At 36.6% G+C, this 23,590-nt stretch overlaps 1 protein-coding gene across 9 annotated transcripts in view; it reads right to left on the bottom strand.

Moving 5' to 3' along the window:
- The window catches only part of ADGRB3 (adhesion G protein-coupled receptor B3), a 451,226-nt gene that overhangs the window by 82,818 nt on the left and 344,818 nt on the right, over nt 1-23,590 (bottom strand). For all 9 annotated transcript variants that reach the window (XM_015284810.4, XM_040697811.2, XM_015284809.4 and 6 more), the window contains 3 exons: nt 13,375-13,501; nt 11,537-11,640; nt 8,711-8,813 (listed from right to left, as the gene is read on the bottom strand). In XM_015284810.4, the coding sequence (XP_015140296.1) occupies nt 8,711-8,813; nt 11,537-11,640; nt 13,375-13,501 (334 nt within the window). The remainder of the gene's footprint in view (nt 1-8,710; nt 8,814-11,536; nt 11,641-13,374; nt 13,502-23,590) is intronic.

Here is a 23,590-nt window from a genome sequence, read left to right on the forward strand (position 1 = left end):
TTCCATAGTGGCAGTCAGCCCTTAAATGAGGTCTAAGAGAGGTGCAGCCAGGCTCCACCCCTTCCAGTCACACAGCTGAATTGCCTTCACCTGTGCTTCCAGGGCTGACCAGGTCCTTTCCCAGGTGATTAGTCTATGGTTCAGGTCGTGACTCAACAGTTCCCATATAGTGTTCAAGAAAACAAATCTAAAAGATCATGTTCCAACAGCTGTCTAAAACTAGAGGCATTGAATGCATTTTACATTAATATCAAAAAGGATCTCTGGGTACATTATTTTTGATGCCTAACTATAACTAGGAGTTTCTTAACAAGCTGAGTATCTCTATTGTGACTAAGTTCCCCTGTGATCTATAACATCTAACACTATTCTTTTCTCATGATGGTATAAGTATACTAGGATCACATTTAGTGAATGTCAGCTTCAATGGGTTCTCCACATAGTGACCACTGTTGTTTCCTTAGGAAAAAAAGGCAGGAAAGGACAGGATTTGGGTGATCATTCTTGACTTTCCACCTACTTGCTAAAAAGTGAAGAGTAAAGGTAAAGTGTAGACTAACTTTCAATTGGCCAGGGCAAAACATCTTATACTTCTGGAGCAATAAGTTCTGGCTGCTGTTCAAAATAGCATTCTGGATTAGTTTGATTGAATCTAGCAAACAGGATTCAGGTTTTTTTCTCTGTTTATCTTTTTTTTTTTCCCTACAATAAAAAAGCAAACTGATTCACTCAGAAGCTCTGTTTCCAGACCTGAGTGTACTTCAGTGATAACACAAATCTCACAATTCATTTTCATACCATCTCTTAAGCCAGCTCTGAACCTGATTCTGTGAACTTCTATGTTATTTGTTTCAGAGTAAAGTATGTAGTGCATAAGGAAAGAATGCTCATTTTCTAGTTGACAATAAGACCAAAGAATCTGATCAATCCAGTATTCATTTACCTTAACTGCAAGATATAGGGGCCCAAAAACTCATACATACGAGAATTCAAAAATAAAACAACAACAAAAAAAGAGTTAACTGTACAAATGAACTTCATAGCGTATGTCAAGGTTAAACCATACCATATGTTCCTGAAAATTTGCAGACACAACAGGGAATTGTAGGGGAGTATAAATAAAATCTAGTACAATAAGTAAATAACCTTTTGCACAAAATTAACATCATTGTTCTTTAAACAATAATCTTGAAAAAGAATTTGTGCTTTCTAATGTTTTATTTTGATATAAATAAAAAGTAATGATTTTATACAAATTAGTTTAGAACATGAGTTTTACATTACATTTATCTAAGAGCAGTATTTTTAATGTATTATTTTTCCAGGTACTTATATCAAAAACATCTTGATAAGATTTTTGTATCTCTTCGATATATATGGCAAGCGAATTGTATGCCTGCCTTCTCAGACATGATAACCCACCTAGAAAACTTCACGTTGGAAATGCAACCTTCATAATAGAATGAAAATAACCAAGTGGTTGAATACTGATTTTTGGTGTTGCTGTTAGTGTTACTGTTATTGTTCAAAATGTTTAGTTTTGTGAAGTATATTCCTATGATACCTTCATTTGAAAATCTTTTTACTGTAGTCACTTACAAGTGTTTATGTTTTCCTCTTTTTTTTTTAAGACTAATGTTACATAAATGAAAACACATTTGTCTATAAGTCAATCTACTTCCCATTGACTGTCATTCTATTTCCAATAGAATTCAACAAATAAGCAACACAGAAGTAGAGAATAGGTGTGAAGCCCAGAATAGCTACTTGACTCAACAACAGATTGTCTGAAATGATTCAAACAGGTGTTTATGAGAGAATGAGCTCAGGACTGTGGGGGTGAATTCCAGAAGAGATGAAACTATTCTAAAAAGGTCCTGAAGAACATGGAGAGAACAAACAAACAAACAACTCCCAGCACATACCATTTTGAGAACAGCAGGACAGCAGAGGGTAAAGCCTGGTCTGTTTACTTTGGGCTGAGGAAGGACAGGTAAGGCACACACTGCAGCACCAAGCCCAACACTGCAATCAGGGAGGAGGGAACACAATGCATCAGTGCCGCGCTTCTTAGCACGTCTGCATGAGTGGTTGGATGGGTGAAGACACTCACCAACTGAGAGCTGCTGGAGCTGACACAGGTTTGAGTCATGGGTCACACATACAAAAAACGTTGTTTTTTTTTTTTTTTCCCATTAATTTAATTAAAATTATTAAATTCATTTAAATGAGCTCCAACAGAATCACCAATAATGTTTTTGTATTCAGACCAGGAGGTCACAGGCAGATGGGTTAACAACTATAAAGATAAAAAACAGGTTGGATTGGGTGGCAATTTATCTGGAGGCAAATAACAAATGCAGTACTACAGGGACCTGTCTATAATGTCATTGGCAGGGAATAGGTAGCAAAGTTCTTGTTAAACTTTGAAGATACTACCAAACATGGTCAAAGGCCATGCCATCCAGAGAGACCTAAACGTGCTGGAGGGGTGGGTAAGTGAACTGAATATGAGTCAACAGTGTGCCCTGGCAGCACAGTTGGTCAAGCACATTCAAGGCTGCATCAACAGGAGCACAGATAGTAGACTGACAAATGGTTTTCCTCCCTTTTCAGAACTCATTAGACCACATCTAGAATACCATGTCCAATACAATTGGGACACCCAATAGAAGAAAATCTTACGGTGAATTTAGCAGAGACCATGAGTATGGTTTGGGGCTAGAATACATGCACTGTGAGGAAAAGCTGAAGAAGGTGGGCTTGTTCAGCCTGGAGAAGACAAGGCTTCAGGGGCACATAACACCAGTCTGTCAGTGCCTACAAAGAGCTGATTGAGAAGGTGTAGCCATTGTCTTCACAGAGATTTGTGGTGGGATGACACAGGACAATTAGCACAAATCAAAACAAGAAAAGTCCAAAGAAGATACATGCAAATGCCTTTTAGCTGTGAGAACAGTCAAGCAGTGAAGGAGTTTCTCAAGGTGTTTGTGCAATCTCTACAATTGGAGATTTTCAAGACATGACTACATAAAGTCAAGTCTTTAGCTCCGGGTAACCTGTTCTGACCTTACAGCTGACTCTGGTTTGAGAAGGAGGTTGAACCAGATAACCTTTCTACCTGAAAATTTATGTTATTCTAAAATAGGTCACAGAGCTCTGATCAAGGTTCTGGGGACTGGAAGCAGAGATTACATGCTGATAATGTCTACCCAATCTCTTTTTTTAGTCCACATAAAATCAAAATGTCTAGTTTGTTTAGAAGCAGCAAGCTGAATGATAATGTTAATGTATTTTGAGAAACACAGTGGCAGGCACTTATGAGAATGTTACCTTTCCTGCTGATACAGGTAACAGTAGCATGAATGACAATGTTTAGTGATCTTGAGTAAGAAAGATCTGCTCCCAGAAGTTACCTTGAGAATCTAAAAATAGGTAGTTAATTCCACTGATGTCAACAGGTTTTTTTTTTTTTTTTTTTTTCTTTTTTTTTCAGAATTTGGCATGGTGAAACAGTATTGCTTAAGCAGACCTACTCCTGTAATAGTTACGTTAAGTGGGCTCTTCAGTTAATTGTTTCTGAGTTCCCAAATACACAGCAGGCAGATGTGTGTGGTGCAGCGTACACTGAGAGACAGCCTATTTAATGGTGGGTTCATGTGAGATCTGGCCTATTCTGTTCAATAGACTGTTGCACATGAAGAAAGATGAGAATCAGCAGAGAAGGTGTCAACTGGGTACTGGCAAAAAAAATGGAAGGGACGTATTTGCCCAGGCCTTATTGTTTAAATGGGTGATATCACCCTGAAGTTCTCAGAGCATGAGCTAAAATACAGAGTGCTATTGCTTGAGACACTGAATTCCCTACATCCTCATTGATTTTCTAAAACAACCTTAATGCTGTGTTAGCATCATTTCTCTGTTCATTCCATCTGTTCTTAGGTCTCCCCCGCTGTTTCCTAGGAGATATATTGCCATGATGCCTGCATCTGTAAGGCAGTGGAGGATATGGGGCAAGAGCCACATGGTTAGAGACAGCACTAATGCCACCTGAACATTTGCTGGGTTCTCAGGGGATCCCTCCACCCACTGTTTCTCAAAACCTGAGGGAGTCCTAGTTACAAAGTCAGCTGCTTCAGAGTGCTGTGGTAACGTGGTACTGTGGCTTCTCAGCTCCTTTCTACTCCTATTTGACTCTTTCAGCTTAGAATGCCTATTAAAAAAACAAACAAACAAACAAAACTGCCTAAAACTGGGTTTATTTTTATCCAGTTGGCCTACTTAGTGGCCACTTAAATCTTGTAATCTGTAAAATTTTATGATTTTTTTTTTTTTTTTTTGCTTGTTCACAATACTTTTATCGGGACCACTGTTGGTTTATGTTATGTGCTTTAGGTAGTCTAAGACATCAAATTCAAAAATAACTGTATTTTTTCATCTATTTTCAGGTGAGATTAATTCCAAAATGTAAATAGCAAGCATAATAAACTGGATATTGCAATTAAACAGGGTTGATATGGAATATCAGGGTTGCTAAATGTTGTCTTGTTCCCAAACATCTTCCCTGGTATTCCCTGGCACACATAAGTCTGACTAAAAAAGGTGCAGGGTTTTATGACATTTCTAAAAATATGCCTATTTTTTCATGAGTGACCCAAATTCCAGCAATGAACTCTTGAGCATAACCAGAAACAGACAGTATAGAAAATAATCAACTTTTACCCATTTGTAAAATGCATTCTGTAGTTTATTTTAAATTGTATTCAGCTTTGTTTTCCTTAAAGAGAAAACAGGTAAGCAGGAATTGTTTACATCAAAGAGCTACTATGTTTTCACTTAAGCAAAACGGAAGAAAGCAATGTATTTTCTGAATGTAGGCAAAAGAAAAGAGAAGTTATTCAAAAGAACACTTGACATAATATTAAGCAATAACTTATTTGTAGAGAATCTGTTCATTAAATGGGTTCAGTAACATAATAAAGATGTACTGTTTAATGCCAAAGGTTCACATATAAAAGAAATAAAACCATATTTTCCCAATGGCAAGAACATTAAGAAACAGATAATATAGTAAGAGTTCCATTACAGTGAAACTTACAAATCACTGATAGATTTCCGCAAAGAAAGCTGTCAATCTCTTCAAAGTAAAAACATATTGCTTTTGTAGATGTAAGGACATCTCACAGTATTTGTGAAATAACAGATACTTGAGCAGTTAGGTTATATATGAAAAGCATTACCTTAATTTGGGAAGCTTCATTTCAACATCATAACTAAATTCAGCTGTAAAAAGGCTATCTCTGGTGTATCAACAACATTACAGGTAACCTCACATTTAAATTAGATAATGTGGCTAACATCTAACATTAAGTTTTACTTTGGACATGAAAACAAGAAATAGAAATAAACATCAAAGTAAATTAAAAGCCTATCAAACTTAGTATAGCACTGATTATATTGAAGCATGATATGTAACTAATTTCATAATACTATTGCAAATTCACACTTCAGTGAACTGTGCTTCAGAATAGTATCTGACAAAACAGAAATCTCTTACAAAGTTTGATGCATCAAGGCAGCTTTGAATGAAGTTCTGTGTTTGGAAAATCTTGGGGAAGCATACGAAAAAGGCAGAACATTTCTCAGCTATGCCCTTCAATAAAATGCACAAGTTTGGCTAAGGAACAAGGCATTTCTGCTGACAAAAGGCCTTTTTTTTTGTTTGTTTTTGTTTTTGTTTTTGTTTTTGTTTTTGTTTTGTTTTTGCTATTCCAGTCCAAATCTTCCAAGAGAAACCATACTCCCTCCTAGATCAGTAAGAATTCTAAAACTAGCTAAGAAGCCTCATGATCCAGACCTCCTGTCTAATGTTAGTGTCCTCAAGTTACATTTTATATACTGAAACGGGAAAAAAAATCGCAGATAAAGAAAACTATGAACTTCACCAGCTGACAAAATCCTGTTTGTCATAAATACACCCTCAGTACACTTAATTCACACATGATTCAAATTTAAAATTGAATTCACCTTTCTACAGATCTACAAACATCCAATCTCAAAGGGAATATACACACATATAGCACGTGGGACAATTTAAACTCAAGCAAATCCAAAGCACAACAAGGAAAAGCAGAGCATTCTTCAACTCTGAATATCAACTGCATCGTGTGGTCACTAACTAGATGTAGTAGTAACAAGAAAATTGCAAGAATAAGAATGGAACAGAATAAATAAGCAGTCAATTGCAGCATATCATATTTCTCAAATTCTCTGATACGTTAAAAACACTGATCTCATCTTCTGACCACAAAATACCATCACAGTCTTTAACCTAGAATAATAATTTTAAAAAGTTGACTTGAATATTACATTATTCTTGATAGAGTATTTTCCAAGATTTCACTCAAAGCTTTCTAACAAACCCTAAAAACTTAAATTGTTTTGACCTGTGGTGAATAATAAAGTCCTAGAAAAAAAATCTACAATGTTTTTCACCTCAAACCACAGCTGAGGCACAGATCTTTCTAAAGTTCTAATTTCCATATTTAATTTTCCAGTTCAGCAAAATGAAAACGTATTTTTTCCTACAGATGTCAGCATTGTAACCTATATCTAAGGACTAAAAATCAAACACTGACTTCTTACGGTTGTACATGAGCACTAAAAGTAAAGATTCTAGAACTTGTATTGAAAAACATATCATGCCAAAACATATCCTTATTCACAAACACAGGGAAGTCATCCCCAAGTCTGACTGCTTTAATTTGACTAAGCCTTTGCTAAACACTAGCTTTAGCTTGTCATTTTGTTGAAGGTACATACACAGATTAGTCTCTTAGAGGTACAGTAAATTCACAGGTCACTGGACCTAGTGATAAAAAGACTTTTGGTGCGTAACAAGGAATATCTTTGATATAAAGAATATATTCTTCCCTTGATCCATCAGAGGTACTCCCTGTCTAGAAGCTCCCTGGTGGTACATGTATCAAGAGCAAGACATGGACTCAGAAACAAGACAAGCTAAGTAAAAAGTGGTATTTTAGAGTCATTTTTTCAGTCTGTATATTCAAAAACTGGGTGACGTTTTTTTTTTTTTCTGTCAATAATTTCCTCCAGACATCTCTATTCTTAGGATCAGCAGTTCCCAAAAAGAAGTCAATATAATCTTTTCACTTTTAGAATTTCAGCAAGCAGAAGCGAGAGAACTCAAAGAGATTAAGATTCATAAAAAAGGATGTCTTTTAGTTCAGTGTTCCCAGAGTAAAGCATTGGAGTAAAGCTGTCAACATACATCAGGAACACGTTCTCAACTACAGTCATTCTGGTGCACTCAAACCTTGATTCCACGACGGCAATACAGCCTTGAAATTGATAATAACATACTATATATGACTGTGCATGTTAGTGTGGAAATTCCAGAGAGGTTAAATCCTTCTTCTGCCTTCCGCTCTCACTGGCATTTTGAAGTCACCTGCAGATGTCCAACTTTTTTCCACTGAACAAAGTCTGTGAGAGTCTCATGGTTTCCTTCCACAAAATCATATTTTGCTTGCTTGCACCTCTACACAATTTCAAAATTTAGAACATACTAATGTCTTAATGTCAACAATTTTGTTAATTTTTGTATTGGAAATTATAATTTGTGGCTTTGGATATGTTTTTCAAAGTACAGCAATGTAAAAGCCTATTGAGCTTATGATACTTCTGTCAGATAAATTTCTGAGAACTCATCTGAAAATAATAAATGGTTAATTGTAGATTAAATAGAAACTCTAATTACAGCAGAATGATGAAGGGATTTCCTTGGATATTGAGAAAAATCAACATGAGCAGTACATTATACAGGATAAAACACTGGGCTAAAGAATCACTTCACAGGTTTTTGCTCACTGCAAACTTCAACACCACTCTATTACCTACAGACCTATCTGCCAGTTACGTTCTATTTTATATTCCAAGCTATCAGGTAGCTACAGTTAATTTTAAACAATTATTTGTTGTCACTGCTAAAAGTTGCCCAACATCAGTAGGCACCAAGTGGCTCCTCCAAATACTAAGACAGTCCTGCTCTGCAGGAAAGAAGCAAATGATGACTGTGTTCAGAAAGTCTGAGAACAGATTACTAATAAATCAACAGTCTATCACTAAATATGATATGCAGGGTTGTTACTTTCTTATAGCTACATCAGTCAGAGATTTAACAGTTCTATAGCTTGTTATGATGTCTGTCGGTGCACTTTTTCAAGAGTAGTACTCTAACTTCTAAGCAATTTCCACTTGTCTTTCGAGTACCAGCATGTTAATAAAAAGACAAAAAAACAAAACAAAACAAAACAAAACAAAAAAAACCAACCAAACAAAAAACCCCCAAAAAACTGTAGCACAATCCTATTACAACTATTATAATGAATCAAAATTTGTGCTTTTGATGTTGAGTCTTTGAACTTTTTGCTTTGAAATTTAGTTAGAAAACATACAAGTCTACCATGGAGAGCACAGCTTATCCAGAGGGAACAATACCAAAAGGGATTTTTGGAGGGGAAAAAATAACTATGAAACACAGTAAATATTTTCCCTTGTCTGTTAGTAGCCTACCAAAAATGCAAACTTCTATGAGTGAAGGACTAAATAAAAGCAACTATTTTAAGCAAAACACAAATCAAATAGAAGCATCGATACTTAAGTGCAAATGTAACAGAATCTGTCATACCTTGTTATGCGTTTGAGTTTGTCCAACCAGGATAAGGATATTCGATGAGATAATAGACAGGCAGAAATTGATTAGAATTATTGACCTTTCAGATCTGATGTACCTGTTCAAATTTAAAAAACAAATAAAAAATGAGAGGATAGAACTTTTTTAAAAGAAAGGCCACTACTAAATCACACGAAGCTTTAATGCAACTCTTAGAAATGCTAGAGAGAGGCACTCTACAATGCATTCTCTTTCTCAGAATATCAGTGAGCCATTACATTTCAGACGTAGGAACTATGATATTTTCATACATATTCCCTCTTAGTTGCTTTGTATATTTTAAAAGCAGTTTCTGTCAATACTTTTTTTCAAAACTATGACAACAGTTTTCTGACATCATGCTGATAATAATGGGCTTGGATACATTCACGTTTCTTCTCATGCTCCCTCCTTATCCCTGGGAATACCCACTGCTTGCATCAGTCAGTCACAAAGGTAACTTCAGAAGCACAGGGTGATTTACATGAACTGAAGATCTGGTCCACATGCATAACTAAGATGAAGATTGGTTGACGATACTGTAGCAATGCATATTGAAATGTATTGTTGTTATAATGATAACATTAATCTTGAAGTTACACCACCTTTACAAAATAATTTGTGTAGAGAAGTAATAACACTGTAAGATCTTCATCTTCATAAAACCTAATGCCAAAAATAGCTAGTGCTTATTCAGAAAGATTAAATTATAACAGTGAGCAACAGACACCTTCTTGCCAACTAATTATACTCATTTTACAAGTACACTTAGGATGAAAAACTACAAATGCTCTTACCTACTTCCTCTCAAGATGCAAATGTTCTCATTTTTCTGTACACAGCTTTTTATATGTTCGAGCACAGAAATAGAATGATGATGGTTTCAATTGATGTACCTTACTGACCTGATTATCAGAGTCACTAACAGACTAAATGTTCATTGCTAAAGTAAGTGAAATTTAAGGGTGCTCAGTTATCTGAAGACCAAGCCACATGTTAATATATTTTATGATCTATACTGTATACTTTTCAATAGAGCTTAGTTAATATTGCTTTCTCCTCCTGATCTGTACGCCTGTAGCTGAAACTCTGAGGTCATAATAAGGCATTCTGCCCCCATAACAGATGTTGAGCAATGGATATATAATAGATCACAGTCCTTTTTTCTCAACTACAATTTAAGTAATACACCATTACTTTCTTCTTAGATAAGAAGAGAGAACGACCCTGATACTACAATTTACTTTTTTTTTTCTTCCTAAAAATAGAATAGTGCTGTTAAGGCTAGGTTTATATGTTTGAAAACAAATACAGAAAGTCTAGTGCCTTTGTCTACACAGTCAGTGTGCTGTTACTTTCCAACTTGATAACTACTGATTCACCTGAGCCAGATTCCAACCCTGAGTACCTGTGGCCTATTAAAGATCTTAGCAGTTGGGTAAATACATACAAGGAGGAGCTCAGAGACTTAAGCTAGGAAAAGTTTTAGTTTCTCTGTTAATGCACTAGTTTTAGTCCTTTATTACAGAGGAAAGGAAAGTAAAAAAAAAAAAAAAAAGGGAAGATATTCCAAATATAAATACATAGGCAAGGGGTCAAAATTTCAACTTTCTTTCCACCTGCAGATTTGTAATAATAAATAATAGATTATATACACATGCCAGCTATCTTCTCTGTATATGTGGTTACTGTATGCTTTCGAGACACTTGTTCAATGCAAATTTTAATGATGCACACGATGGGCCACTCAGTAGTCACAGTATTTTCAAAATATCTCAATGACAGAAGACCAAGATTTATCAGAGTTTTCTTCAGCTGGAGGGATGCAGAACCCATGTTAGGTCCTTCATAATACGTTACACTTTTTCTCAGCTTGGAAGTTAGACAATGGAGAAGACCAGTTCCACTGAGCATGACAGTATTTCTTTCCAAGTGCTAAATATACCAGAGAGTGCAAAAATAACACTAGAATTCTTTAGAAACACCCTTTCAGAAATATTCTTAGCTTTGACAAATAGGAATTTATAATTCTTATACTTATTATAACTTATGTGACTAGATATTCTATATTTATTATATATCTGTCTAACTTTGTGAATTTCTGAGGCTCCATAAAAGAGTGAAAGACATAAAGGGTGTAAAATCATCAAACCATTTCTAGAAGCAAAACCGTACTTGTTGATTTTACATTCTCTAAAAAACTACCATTTTCTTTCTGCTCTTCTTTACTTAAGAAGAATTTTTTCATTTATTATGGAAAAGTTAAGTGAAAACCCATGTTCACTTTTAAAAAATATATATACTTATTACTTTATGTAACATGTCCTCTCAGTTTCCACACTAACACATCATGTTATTTCCCATAGATCTCAAAATTAATCACATCACAAATTATTTTCTCCATGACTATCTATTGCACATTTGAGACAATACTTTAATGTATTAAACTTCGAATAGAAAGAAAGTCCATTACTGGACAGTACCAGCACACTGTTTGAGACTACTTCATTTTCTTATATGAAATATACCATGTAGAAGAACTGAGTAAAGCGTTCATTAGTGCTATGAATACCTCACCAAAAAAGCAATTTCATTCATGGAAAGAGAGAAAAGATGAGTTGGCTGCACCGCTACTAGTAGGCCAAGAGAGGAAAACTAATCAATCATTTCAATAGACTTAGCAATGAAAAAAAAAATGCTTTCCCCTAAATAATAAATGCTTAATCTAATGGTCTCTTTAAACTTTAAACCAAGTAAGTACAACTATGTATTCACATTCAACTTTATTAATACATTACATACCTCCATAGCGCTGCATAGACAACTGCTAGGGTGACCAAGGCCAAACATGAAAGACCACTGCCTACTATTAAGGTTACTGAGGGTGTACCAGATGATTCCATGATCTGTAGGTTGCAACAGATAACCATGAAGGAAACCATTATCCAGCAATTAAAACAACAGGTCAAAATACAAAAAAAAGCAATAAAGTATATTATGATTAAAGAATAATCATAAATTAATAAAGATTATGAAATCAGACAGTATCAGAGATAGCTTCAGTAATGTTACATATGAAGCAGAAATCAACTTAATTCCAAAACTGTTTCATACATAAATCCGAGATCTGTTTAATTATTGATACAACCCTCAGAGGCCTTTGAGCTTTAAAACAGCTTAGAGTACCTGCATATTTTTTTGAGAAATAAAGTAGTAACATTACAGTGTGATAGGAAACAATGACATGAGCACAAATTTAAAATACTCCCCAGTCAAAATTAATTAAAAAAAAAAAAATTGTCTTGAGAAACAAGGTTTGGAATTGTGTATTAAACAAACAGTTTGGTTTTCTAACAGTAGTATATTAAAGATCTTTCACCAATTTTTCCTAGAAATTGGTTCATGCTTATTGCAGAATTATCAAACTTTCTGAGTTTTAATAACTTTGACTTCAATCTACTGTTCTTGCACAGTTAATTTCCTTGGGCCTCTGATCATATAGAAAGAATGGCAAGATACCTATGGCAACAATATCACAAGTATTTCAAATTTAGAAATAATTAGTTTGAAATCTGTTTATTCATAAAACAGAAAAATAAATAAATGACCTTGAAAAGAAAGTAGCTTTTCCTGCTATGAAGAAAGCTACTATTGTCAGATATAAGGCAAGGTTTCCCTCCATGTGTAGGTGTTCATGTTCTGTAATAGATATGGTCTTCGCTAATGAAAATGGAAAAAACTAAACCTATAAGTTTGAAAGGATTCAGTGCCTGATTTACAAAAAATTCTGTTTAAAGCCTCAGGGAGGTATGGCAAATTAGATTTTATCAAGATATCTTTCATCACTCAAATGAGAGATAAGGCTGATATACTTTTAGGCCACATCTCAGTAAGAAAGTAACATTTTATTTCAGACACTTTGTTCCAAGCTGATCTACTTGGCTATTAAAGAGTCTGATCATGTGTTTCCTAAACCAAGAAAATGAAATTAAGTCTTTACATGGTAACTTCACAAATATTTGCTTTTGAGCTGTTTTTTACATTCAGTAATACTGTCTGCTGATATCCTTCATGTTCACTCTTATACATGAAATCTTGATTATTTTTCTTACATTGTATCAAAGACTACATTGAAAATCTCTGCTGAAAATGTTCAATGCAGATATGCAATCTGTCTAACTACAGTATCTAGGATTTTCCTACCAAGAGCAATAATAAAGCTGCCCTATACATTCCCCTGGAAAGGCTTGCAACCTTTTAAAAAGCTTGTTAAGTTGATAATTGTTCAATACAAAAGTTTTCAACACATTTGCATCACAATTAGAAGGCTTTTTCTGAAAAAAAAAAAAAAAACAAACACAAACCAAACAACCACATAGAGTTTAAGAACATGAAAATTTCACCAGAATTTAGTTATATCACAGAATCTGGAATTTGTTTCACTGAGACACTGTGTACAACAGGAGACTAACAACATTAGCCTACCTGGAATATTAAACAATTCCTCAATGCAATGCCTGAAATATACCTGAGAGGAAAGCTCGACCAGCCCCCCTCCCCCCTCCTCGCTTCCCCCCCTCTCCCCCCGCACTATTGCTTTTGCATTAGAACGGGCTTTTTTTTCCCCCTTCGTTACTTACTATTTCTCTAGGTTGCTGAGCCAAAATGGCGAAGGTAGAGAGACGATCACATAAGCATTTCGTATGGGATGCATCGGTAAGCACAGTTTTACATCCCTGGGTGGACCAGGTTCCCAAAGAGTCGTTCCTGCAAAGGAGAGAGAGAGAGAAGGGGGAAAAAAAATGGGGATAATTACGCCTGACGGCCGATTCCGTGAGGAGACAATGCAGCTGAGCCGCGAGGAGTGCCGCGCAGCCCCGGACAGAGCGAGGCACTTCGCGTGGGGCAGGACCGGCCCCACGCCTGGCGCGGAGCGGGAGGTGCGGAGCTGTCCGGAGCCGTGGTGCTGACGGCCCGGCGCGTTGCGCTGCGCGGAGCCCCGCCAGCCGCGGCAGCAGCCGCCCCCTGCGCTGCCAGCCACCTCCGAGCCTCACCAGAGCACTGCGAAAAACTCATCGGGGGAAGAGGGGGAGGCTTTCTCTCTCACACTCTCTCCCCCCCACCCCCCCCCTTCCATTTTTTTTTTTTTTCCCATACTAGCTCTTTTTCTGTCTCTTTTATAAAAAAAAATATGTGGTGGTCGTTACTTGTAGTCTCTTTTTGTTTTCTGTATGTGTATTTATTTTTCCTTGTGTGTGTGGATAGTTTAAAGGCAGATGGTTCTCAAACGCCTGTCTGGGTTATGCCAGTTGGACCGGGAGATGCCGGATCTTCTGTTCTGATGCTTATTTTTGCTGAGGATTTTTTTTTTTTTTGGTTGTTTTTAGTGATCAGCCTTGGAAATTTCACCCTGGAAACGGCAGCATCAGATGCCTCCAACTCTTGCCTTAGCTCCAGCAGAGGGGTGGATTTCAGTACAGCAGCACACAACATCACCAAAGAGACACACGAGTTCGCCCTCCAGACATCACTCAGTCAACTCGCCTTTCCCAAGCTCCCTCCCCCTTTGTGATTTCTTTTTCTTGGGGTGGCAGCAACACACTAACCCCAAGCCAAAGAGATCATTTGCTGGCACTTTTCACCAACCAGCCCTACAGAAAACAAGATGATTAACACAGTCCCCGAATTCAATTAGGCATTCAATATGCTAATGTGAGGTCTGAAACCCACCCCAGCATAACAATAAAAATGGTATCAACCCACGTTTTCTTTGTGCGGGCAAGGAAAGAGAGAGGGAGAGGCAAAAAATCATTCCTGCTTTTTTTTTCCTGAACTGCAATGGAAAGAGGAGGGAAATCATTTCTACAGGAAAAAAGGGTTGGTTTCAACTAAATCAAACCTATTATCTTTACATATGTTATGTTTAGAGAACACCAATTGGGTTTCTTTCTTCTTGTTTCCCCTTCTTCGTGTCCAGGGAGCAACTGCAGGACTCTGCTGCCAACAGCAGTGTATGCGCTGTCAATTCCTGTCAATATCACCTCAGGTCACTAAATGACTTGAAAACACAAAAATAACGGTGGAAGAAACAAAGTTGGGAAACAATAATTTTCAATCACTGGGATCACTCTTGTTTCACCTCTTCTGCCTCAACAACCCACCTTTATGAGTGGCTCTAAATACCAAGAGTCTTCATGCAAAAGCAAGTTGTTATCCCAGTTCACTCCAGTCCACCCCAGCATTGTGCACCACTAGCTTTTGAACACACAATAGATGTAACCCTTACCCGCTATTGTCTTCAGAATAGTATCTTCTAATAAATAAAACAAACAGTAACTGAGTGAAACAATTGAGAGAAAATCACCAATTTTCAAGCCACTAACACTGTCTATTAGCTTTCCTCCACAAATTGTGCCTTTTGGAGAGCCACATGCTAAATCAACATCCACTTTGAAATATATAGTAACACATTCTATATTCTGAAGCACTATTTTCTGGATAAACTAACTAATTTATTTTATTAACTTTCCTATCTCTTATCTTGTGATATAGTCAAGGCCAAATGAAATGCATTTATCTGTACTGATTAAATATTAAAGAACAATAGCTTAAGAGAAATTGGCATGTTTTTAAAACAAAAGGATGGTATTATTCACTCTGAGAACAAGATTTCATATATTGAATTCACCCTATGCTGGAAAACACAATGCATGCAGTTAGCACTAAATCCTTGCAGATGGTGTCCAATGCAGAGACTTAGACAAGACCTAATTATAAAAGGTAGACAACCACAGAGATCAGTTTAATTTAAAACAAAACATCTGTTACAATTATAATTATATTTAAATTAGTATAAATCATGGGCAGTCCACCAGGTTTAGAGGGACTCATTCTGTTATTCAAGCCGTTCATGCAAATGTAAAATTCCATTCACACATTAGCTGAGCAGTTCGTTGTAGTAATCTACCATCCGAAATTACAAATACACTTCATATTCTGCAAAATTACTTGAATATTACTGAAAATTTAAATGGATTTTTCACAAACACTGGAATGAAGAAAGTAGTCTAATTGAAATTAACAATAAGATAGTCATTGACATGTCAGGAGCAGAGGCAGGCTAATATTGACACTTACTGCATTACAGTCTTCATCTTCTGCTTTTTTTTTTTTTTTTTTTTTTTTTTTTTTTTTTTTTATGGCCAGCAACATTATGTTTCAAAAGGTAACAAATGAAAATTCTGCGATTAAACATGATTTAGCTCTTTTTCTAACTAATGCAGTTGTAAAAACAATCTCATTTATATTTGTAGCCTGTTGAAATGATGGCTGACAGAAGCTGTGCAGATTGTTACTAAGTCCATGAAGGAGACAGAATAATGAGCACGATCCACTGGAAAAGTGTAACTGCAATTTGTTTCATGATGCTTATGCCTGCAGAACTGTAAGTGTATGATTACTCACTCACTCAGAGATGCTGGACATTTTGACCTGCTAGCATAAAATCAGTATTTTGTTTTAGGTATAAAGTAAATAAGGAATGAAATTTGGATGGAATTTGAATGAAAATGGATTTTAAGAAGTTATACTATATTCATAAATTCCAATGCTATACTTGTTAATTAAGTATTTCATCTATAATCATCTGTCCCTCTTGTAAAACTGCCTTCCTGGGCTTATCAGAATTGAATCCATATTTAGAAATTTCATTCCTTTTTGGCGTGATTTTCTTTGAATATATGTCTAGTGTTTAGGCTTATATGAATATGCAAAAGGGCACCTATTATTCCTGTGGATCTTTCTTGTTATACAGAAAGCTATAAAGGAGTGACAGGTACTGTTAACACATGTTCCATTTATATAAAGGAAAATTATCAAACTGAAAATAGGTAGCAAATATAGATGTAGATTCATGGCCATTATTGGCAATTTTGTACTGTTTCACAGAGTTACAGATGATTTAATCAATCTGGCAGAATTCCCGTGATAAAGGCAGAGGAATTCCCAAGAAGCAGATTCACCATTGCGGATCCTGTGTCATTCTGCAGTTTAGGCAGGTGTAAAAGTGGGGAAAAACGGAAAACGGAAAAAAACATCGAAGTATGCAAACCAGCCTCATGGGTCCATGGCTAATATGGCATGATCTATCCCCATATAAGAAACATCTCCAAAATTTCTATGTGACAATATCCTTCTCAGAGAAGTCTTACAGTTAGAGAAATGCCAGTGTCTTTTCAAAACTCCGTCAGAGTTTAATGTAAACTTTTTAGTTCTGATCAGGAACTGGGTAAATACTGTGCAATAAAAATAATGGCCAAATGATGTACGGAAAAAAACATTTCAATTGAATGTGATACAGCAGAAGTAGTGTCATTTTTACTGTTTAATAATATATTTTGCAATACATATATGCATGGCATATATGATTCTCACTACTGTAAACAATGTTATAACTGTCTCAGATATTGAAAGGAAAATGCAGGTTATAGGATATGAACATTTTTTTAGAATAAAAGACCGAAATAATTCAAAGTCATATCTGTCAATCTGACAAAGACTGCTGATCAACCCGCATTTAATATGCTAATAGCACTTATTTTGCAGTATTTTTCTTAGTCTTATGTCACGGATTTTTTTCTTATTAGTCACATATTTTGTTAAAATTAATAATATATATGTCTTACTAAATGCACTGTTCTGTCTTAACATAGTTGTGACTAAAAATCAACTATTGCATTGCTGTCAAAACCGCTCAATAAAGGACTTAACCACATAATATATACTGTCCGCCTCAAGCAGTTTCTTGGGTTTTTGATCATCGTGAATAAAGAGTTTACATCCTGGCTCTACATAGCTTACTTTAGTAATTTACTTTATGATTTATATATGTATTAAAAGTGGGATATTAAATCTGTCATACCATTAGATTATGTTACTTAAATAACAGAATAGAAAGCAGTCTACATGGATGTTAGGAAATTATAACATCAGCTCTCCTGAGGTAACCTTAATTCTCCCAACTTCTTCAGCGTGTGCATTATTGTACATTTTTTTTCTATTCAGATTGGTGCTGTTTTTCCTTTAGGAAGAGATTTTGGTATTCCAGTTCTATTATCACTGATGAATAGACAAATACGACAAATAATTACGAGAAGAAAGGTGAAAATGCAGACAGTATTTTTGTTCGCCTGGTAAATGATAGACAATACACTTATGGCTCTCCTGAAAAGCAGATTATTTACATCATTGTGCCTGTTCAGATGTGTAAGCTAGCATATTAGTGAACATAAAGTCCTTTCAACACCTGTTTATTCTTTACACCTGGACTTAAAATCTCAGGGAAGCTATAGGAAATTCTAACTGCAGGAATCTCCTTTCAAGCTGTGCATGTCCACGTGTCTGAGGCATGACCTAACTCTTATTATATATAATTTCTGCTGTGGACAGTCTTATTCCTGCAGTAGTATATGGCAACGTCTGGTTTATCTCCACAGTTTTTCCTAATGAATAGACAAACAAACCAACCCAAACACACTACCAACAAAAAAAAAAAAAAAAAAAAAATCAAAGCAAACCCTTTGTATAATCATGTAACACATAAAAACTGTAGTTTACCGAAGTATTGTTTACCTTGAAGTTGTTACTGTAATTATCAATATGTATCAGGGTTTTTTTTTTATTCCCTATACAGGTTTGAAAAAATAGTGCATGAAAACATGGAAATGAAAAATAATAGAATGCACTAAAATAACTGTCTTATGACTACATGTCTAAAATATGACAAATGTCCCCAGAATTCTCTCTGAATTTGTAAGATATCAAAAGAAAAAGCTGGGTGATAGATATTTCACAGTTCAATCTCCAACCAAAACACTATGGGGAGTTCAATTACCAAAAGAATAAGGGCACTTTTCCAAGTAGGGAACTGAATTGTTTATTTTTCCACAATGACATCTTTGCAATTGTAGGTGTGTTTTTTTTCTTTCTTTCTTTTTTTTTTTTTTCCAAAGAAAGTAGAAATTCTTGAAATTTTAATTTTAATCTTTATATATAAAAAATAAATGCTATTTGATTATTATTATTATTATCATTATTATTATTATTGTAAAATGAATGAGCATCTGGGCTGGAAATAAAGTTTTAGTCCAATGTGACTTAAATTAGATGAGATACTAAACCAAAAAAAAAATATGTTTATACAAGATAGCAATTGTAGTTATAAGCATGGACTGTAACGTTAACTTTCTAATAATCTCCAACACATAATAAGATCTGAGGGAAGAACAAGAATTCCTTTGGTTGTCAGTTTGACTACTAAACAAATGATTCATCCAAAGGAAAGATATGGAAGTGAGTATTAATGCTTGGGGCAATATTTTACTTTTCTTTATATCCTTTCCGTCCATGCAGTTCAGGGCATAATCTAGAGAACAGTGTGAATAATCTGTACTGTGATCAATAGTCTCCCTGACATTAGCACACTATAAGTGTTTCAAAGGGTAAAAGGAAAGGAAATTCTAAAGGAATGTTATGATGAAAATAGTATGAAATAATAAATACTAGGAATTTCCTGCCTCCTACTACATAGTTCTCTATAACTGGTATTCTGGACTACCACGGTAATGCAAACTTACAGTATCTATTCACATTTCTATAAAATACTGGACAAATTTCAGCCATTCTACTCTATTTTTGTGTGTTTTGTAGTTGTTATTGTTTTTGTTTGTTTGTTTGTTTCTAGGAGTATCATCAACGGTAATTTGAGCAAAAGCATTCTCCCCCTTTTCCCAAGATTGTAGAGAAAATCTAATGAGATGAGTGGTGGTACATCCAAAAAACTGAGGGAAATGAATTCTTATCCATAGCTTCATTTCTGACTCTGTAGACGCTCTCTCAGACAAAGTACAGAAGTAAATACTGGGCATTCCTGCTATGTACATGCTACCAAAGAGTGTCCTTATCTGCTAAGAATTTATGAGAAGTATGACTTCTTTGCCAATGGACTTACAGGGTGCATGGAACAGTTGAGAAAATTTCCTTCCACAATATTCTATTTTCTATAAACTACAGGAAGCAACAGAGGGATGAGTCTTATTTTCATAAAAGCTATAAGAATTGAAGCATACTTATCAACACTACTACAAATTTCATAGTAAATTGCTGTCTCCCTTCCTTCTTGCTGATGTTCCATTTACTTAGTGTCAGTCGTTAGTCTAATTTTGTCTTTCATTTGAATACAGTTTTTCTAAGTTCCTTTATTATTGCAGGGAGATATAGTGGATAAGAGTGAATGACCAAGACAAGAAGAATCATATTACATTACGAAAGCATGCACTGCTTAACTCGGAGTATATTTAGAGATAAGTCTCTTCATTTAAGCTGTCGTATGTTTTTGTTACTTGGGGCAAAAAATCACGTAGGCACTTGTTATGTTAAAATACATATTCTCCAAGTTTTCAGTATTGAGTGTAAAAACACTCTGGATATGAAGATAATCTCTCAATTTTGACCATGTTAAATTTATCAGATAATATTATCAGATATTTAGTAGCAACAAAATAAATACATAATACATATATAAATGTATAGTTCAACAAATGATTTATTAGCTTTCATTTTCCCCCAAATCAATAAAGTCATTCATATTCATATGTTCAGATTATACAGATATTTGTATAGATTTATGGTGATGTAAGGAAACATTGCCATATGGTATTTTTTCAATGATAAACCTGTGAGATCTTTCACACTGTACTATTATTCACATGGACTCCAAGCAAAAAGGTACGTTGTGATCTGCATAATGCCAAGGGCTTGAAAACATTAGGGGCTCAGAAGTTTCTCCTGAAAATTAAGAATGTCAAATCCTAGATCAGGGTAGTAGCTATCTTTAATGTTTCTTAGAAATGACAAGATTAGTAATAAAGTACAGACGTATAATTATTTCAAGTTTCAAGGTCAGCTGTGTCCAGCAGGGAGAGAAATAAATTTGAATAGTAATGGAAGGGAAGTAGCATAGGCTCATCTTCCATCACTGTTACTATTAGAATATCCTATGTTATTCTAGATTGGATGACATGATAAAACTTAAAGCAGAACTTGTCTGTTCTGCACTGAGAGCAGTGACTTTTCATCTATGGTCACTGGAACTGTAAGGGAACATCTGTATCAGCTCACTGTTCGTAAGTCCATGGGGCCAAATGGTATCCTCCCAGAGTGCTGTAGGAATTAATAGATGTTATAGTTCTATATCTCTCAGCAATTAAGCAAAGGATGTGGGAGTCTGGGGAGATCTCTGCTGACTGAAACTAACCAATATTAAAATGTATTTTAGAAATGGTGTTTAGAAATGGTGCAAGAATTTGAGCCATTATCCAGATCTTATCTATATAGTGGCCTTTCAGTAGCTGAAGGGGTCCTACAGGAAAGCTGGTGAGGGACTTTTCACAGGGGCATGTAGCAACAGGATGAGAGGAAATGGCTTTAAATGGGAAAAGGGTAAATTTAGATTAGATATTAGGATGAAATTCTGTACTGTGAGGGTGGTGAGATATTGGAACAGGTTGTCCAGAGAGGTTGTGAATGCCCCCACCCTGAAAGCATTCAAGGCCAGGCTGGATATAGCTTTGAGCAACCTGGTATAATGAGAAGTGCCCCTGCCTATAGCAGGGGGTTGGAACCCAAACCATTCTATGATTCTACGGATATTATACCTACCTACAAAAAGGGCATGAGAGAAGATCCAGGAAACTACAGGCCTACCTGTAACTTTTCATAGAATCAGAGAATCATAGAATGGCCTGGGTTGAAAAGGACCACAATGATCATCGAGTTTCAATCCCCCTGCTATGTGCAGGGTCGCCAACCACTGGACCAGGCTGCCCAGAGCCACATCCAGCCTGGTCTTGAATGCCTCCAGGGATGGGGCATCCACAACCTCCTTGGGCAACCTGTTCCAGTCCCTGGAAAAGTTATGGAGAAAATTATCCTAGGGGATTATTAAAAGGCACTTAAAAAACAAAGCTATTATTGGGCATAGTCATTGTGGTTTCATCACAGGAAAGCCTTGTCTTAGTAATTCAATCTCCTTCTACAATAAGATCACCTGCAGGGTGGATGAAGGGAAGGTAGAGGAAGTAATCTTTCTGAATTTCAGTAAGGCCTTTGATATTGTTCCTTACAGCATCTTTCTAGACAAATTGTTCAACAGTGAGATAAACAAGTACACACTACACTGGCTGATGAAGTGGCTCAATGCTAGAACTTAAAGGGTTATAATAAATGGAGCTACATCTGGCTGGTGGAAGGTCAATAGCAGAGTTTCCAAGGACTTAGTTCTAAGTCCTGTTCAACATTTTTATCAATGATTTGGATGCAGAAGTTGAATATATCATAGAATCATAGAATTCTTAGAGTTGGAAGGGACCCCAAAAGGCCATGTAGTTCAACTCCTGCAGTGAACAGGGACACCACAGCTAGATCAGATTGCCCAGGGCCTGATCCAGCCTTGCCTTGAAAGTCTTCATGGATGGGGCATCCACCACCTTTCTGGGCAATCTGTTCCAGTGCCTCACCACCCTCACTATAAAATACTTTTTCTTTACATCTAACTTAAATTTCTCTCTTTGAGCTAGAAACTACTTCCCCTTGCTCTACCATCACAGACCCTGCTAAGGAGTCTGTCACCTTCTTTCCTTTAGCTCCCCTTTAGATATTGAAAGGCCACCATCAGGTCACCTCAGAGACTTCTTCAGGTTGAACAGCCCCAGCTCTCTCAGCCTGACCTCATAGGAGAGGTTTTCCATCCCTCTGATAATTTTTGTGGTCCTTCTCTGGACACTCTCCAACAGGTCCATCTCTCTGCTGTGCTGAGGACTGCACATGTGGATGCAGTACTCCAGGTGGGGTCTCAAAGCACAGAGCAGAAGGGCAGGATCCCCTCCCTTGTCCTGCTGACCATGCTTCTTCATCCATCCCATTTGTTGTCTAGGACTTTTTGCAGCTATGGGAGCATGGTGGAGCCACCCCTAGCACTTCTAGGCACCCAAGTACTTTGCCACTAGTTGGTGTAGGAAGCTGGGGGAATTGCAGGAAAGTGTTGTCCCCACAGCTGCACAGCAAGTTTGCTAATGATACTAAACTAGGAGGTGCTGCTGACTCTGGAGAGACAAGAAGCCTTGCAGAGGGATCTTGATATACTGGAGCACTGCATTGCGTTGAATCTGGGACAGATCACACCTCACGAATCTCGTGTCCATCTGTGATGGAGTGACACAATTGGTGGACGAAGGGAAGGCAACTGATGTCATCTAACAGGGCCTTTGACATGGTCCACACCACATCCTTATCTCTAAATTGGAGAAATATGGATTAGACGGCTGGACTTTTTGGTGGATACAGAATTGATTGGAAGGTTGTAGTCGAGGATCTATGTAGCCCTGTGTCCAGGTGGAGGTCAGCTTGGAAGGCCAACTGTATCCTGGGCTGTACCAAGAAAGGGGTGGTCAGCAGTGAGAGGGAGGTGATTGTCCCTCCTCTACTCTGCCCCTGTGAGGCCCCATCTGGAGTACTGGATCCAGGCCTGGGGCCCCCTGCACAAGAAATGTGGAGCCGTTGGAGTGGGTCCGTAGGAAGACCAAAAGATGACCAGAGGGCTGGAACACTGCTCCTATGAAGCAAGGTTCAGAGAGTTGAGCTTGATTAGATTTGTGAGGAGAAGGCTTTGAGGATACTTTATTGTGACCTCCCAGTACTTGAAGGGAGCTTATGAACAGGAGGGAAACTAACTTTTTATATGGGTAGGCAGTGATAGGACAAGGGGGACTGGCTTTAAACTGGAAGAAGGGAGATGTTAGG

The sequence above is a fragment of the Gallus gallus genome, chromosome 3 (assembly GCF_016699485.2).
Source record: "Gallus gallus isolate bGalGal1 chromosome 3, bGalGal1.mat.broiler.GRCg7b, whole genome shotgun sequence".
Taxonomy (NCBI): Eukaryota; Metazoa; Chordata; class Aves; order Galliformes; family Phasianidae; genus Gallus; species Gallus gallus.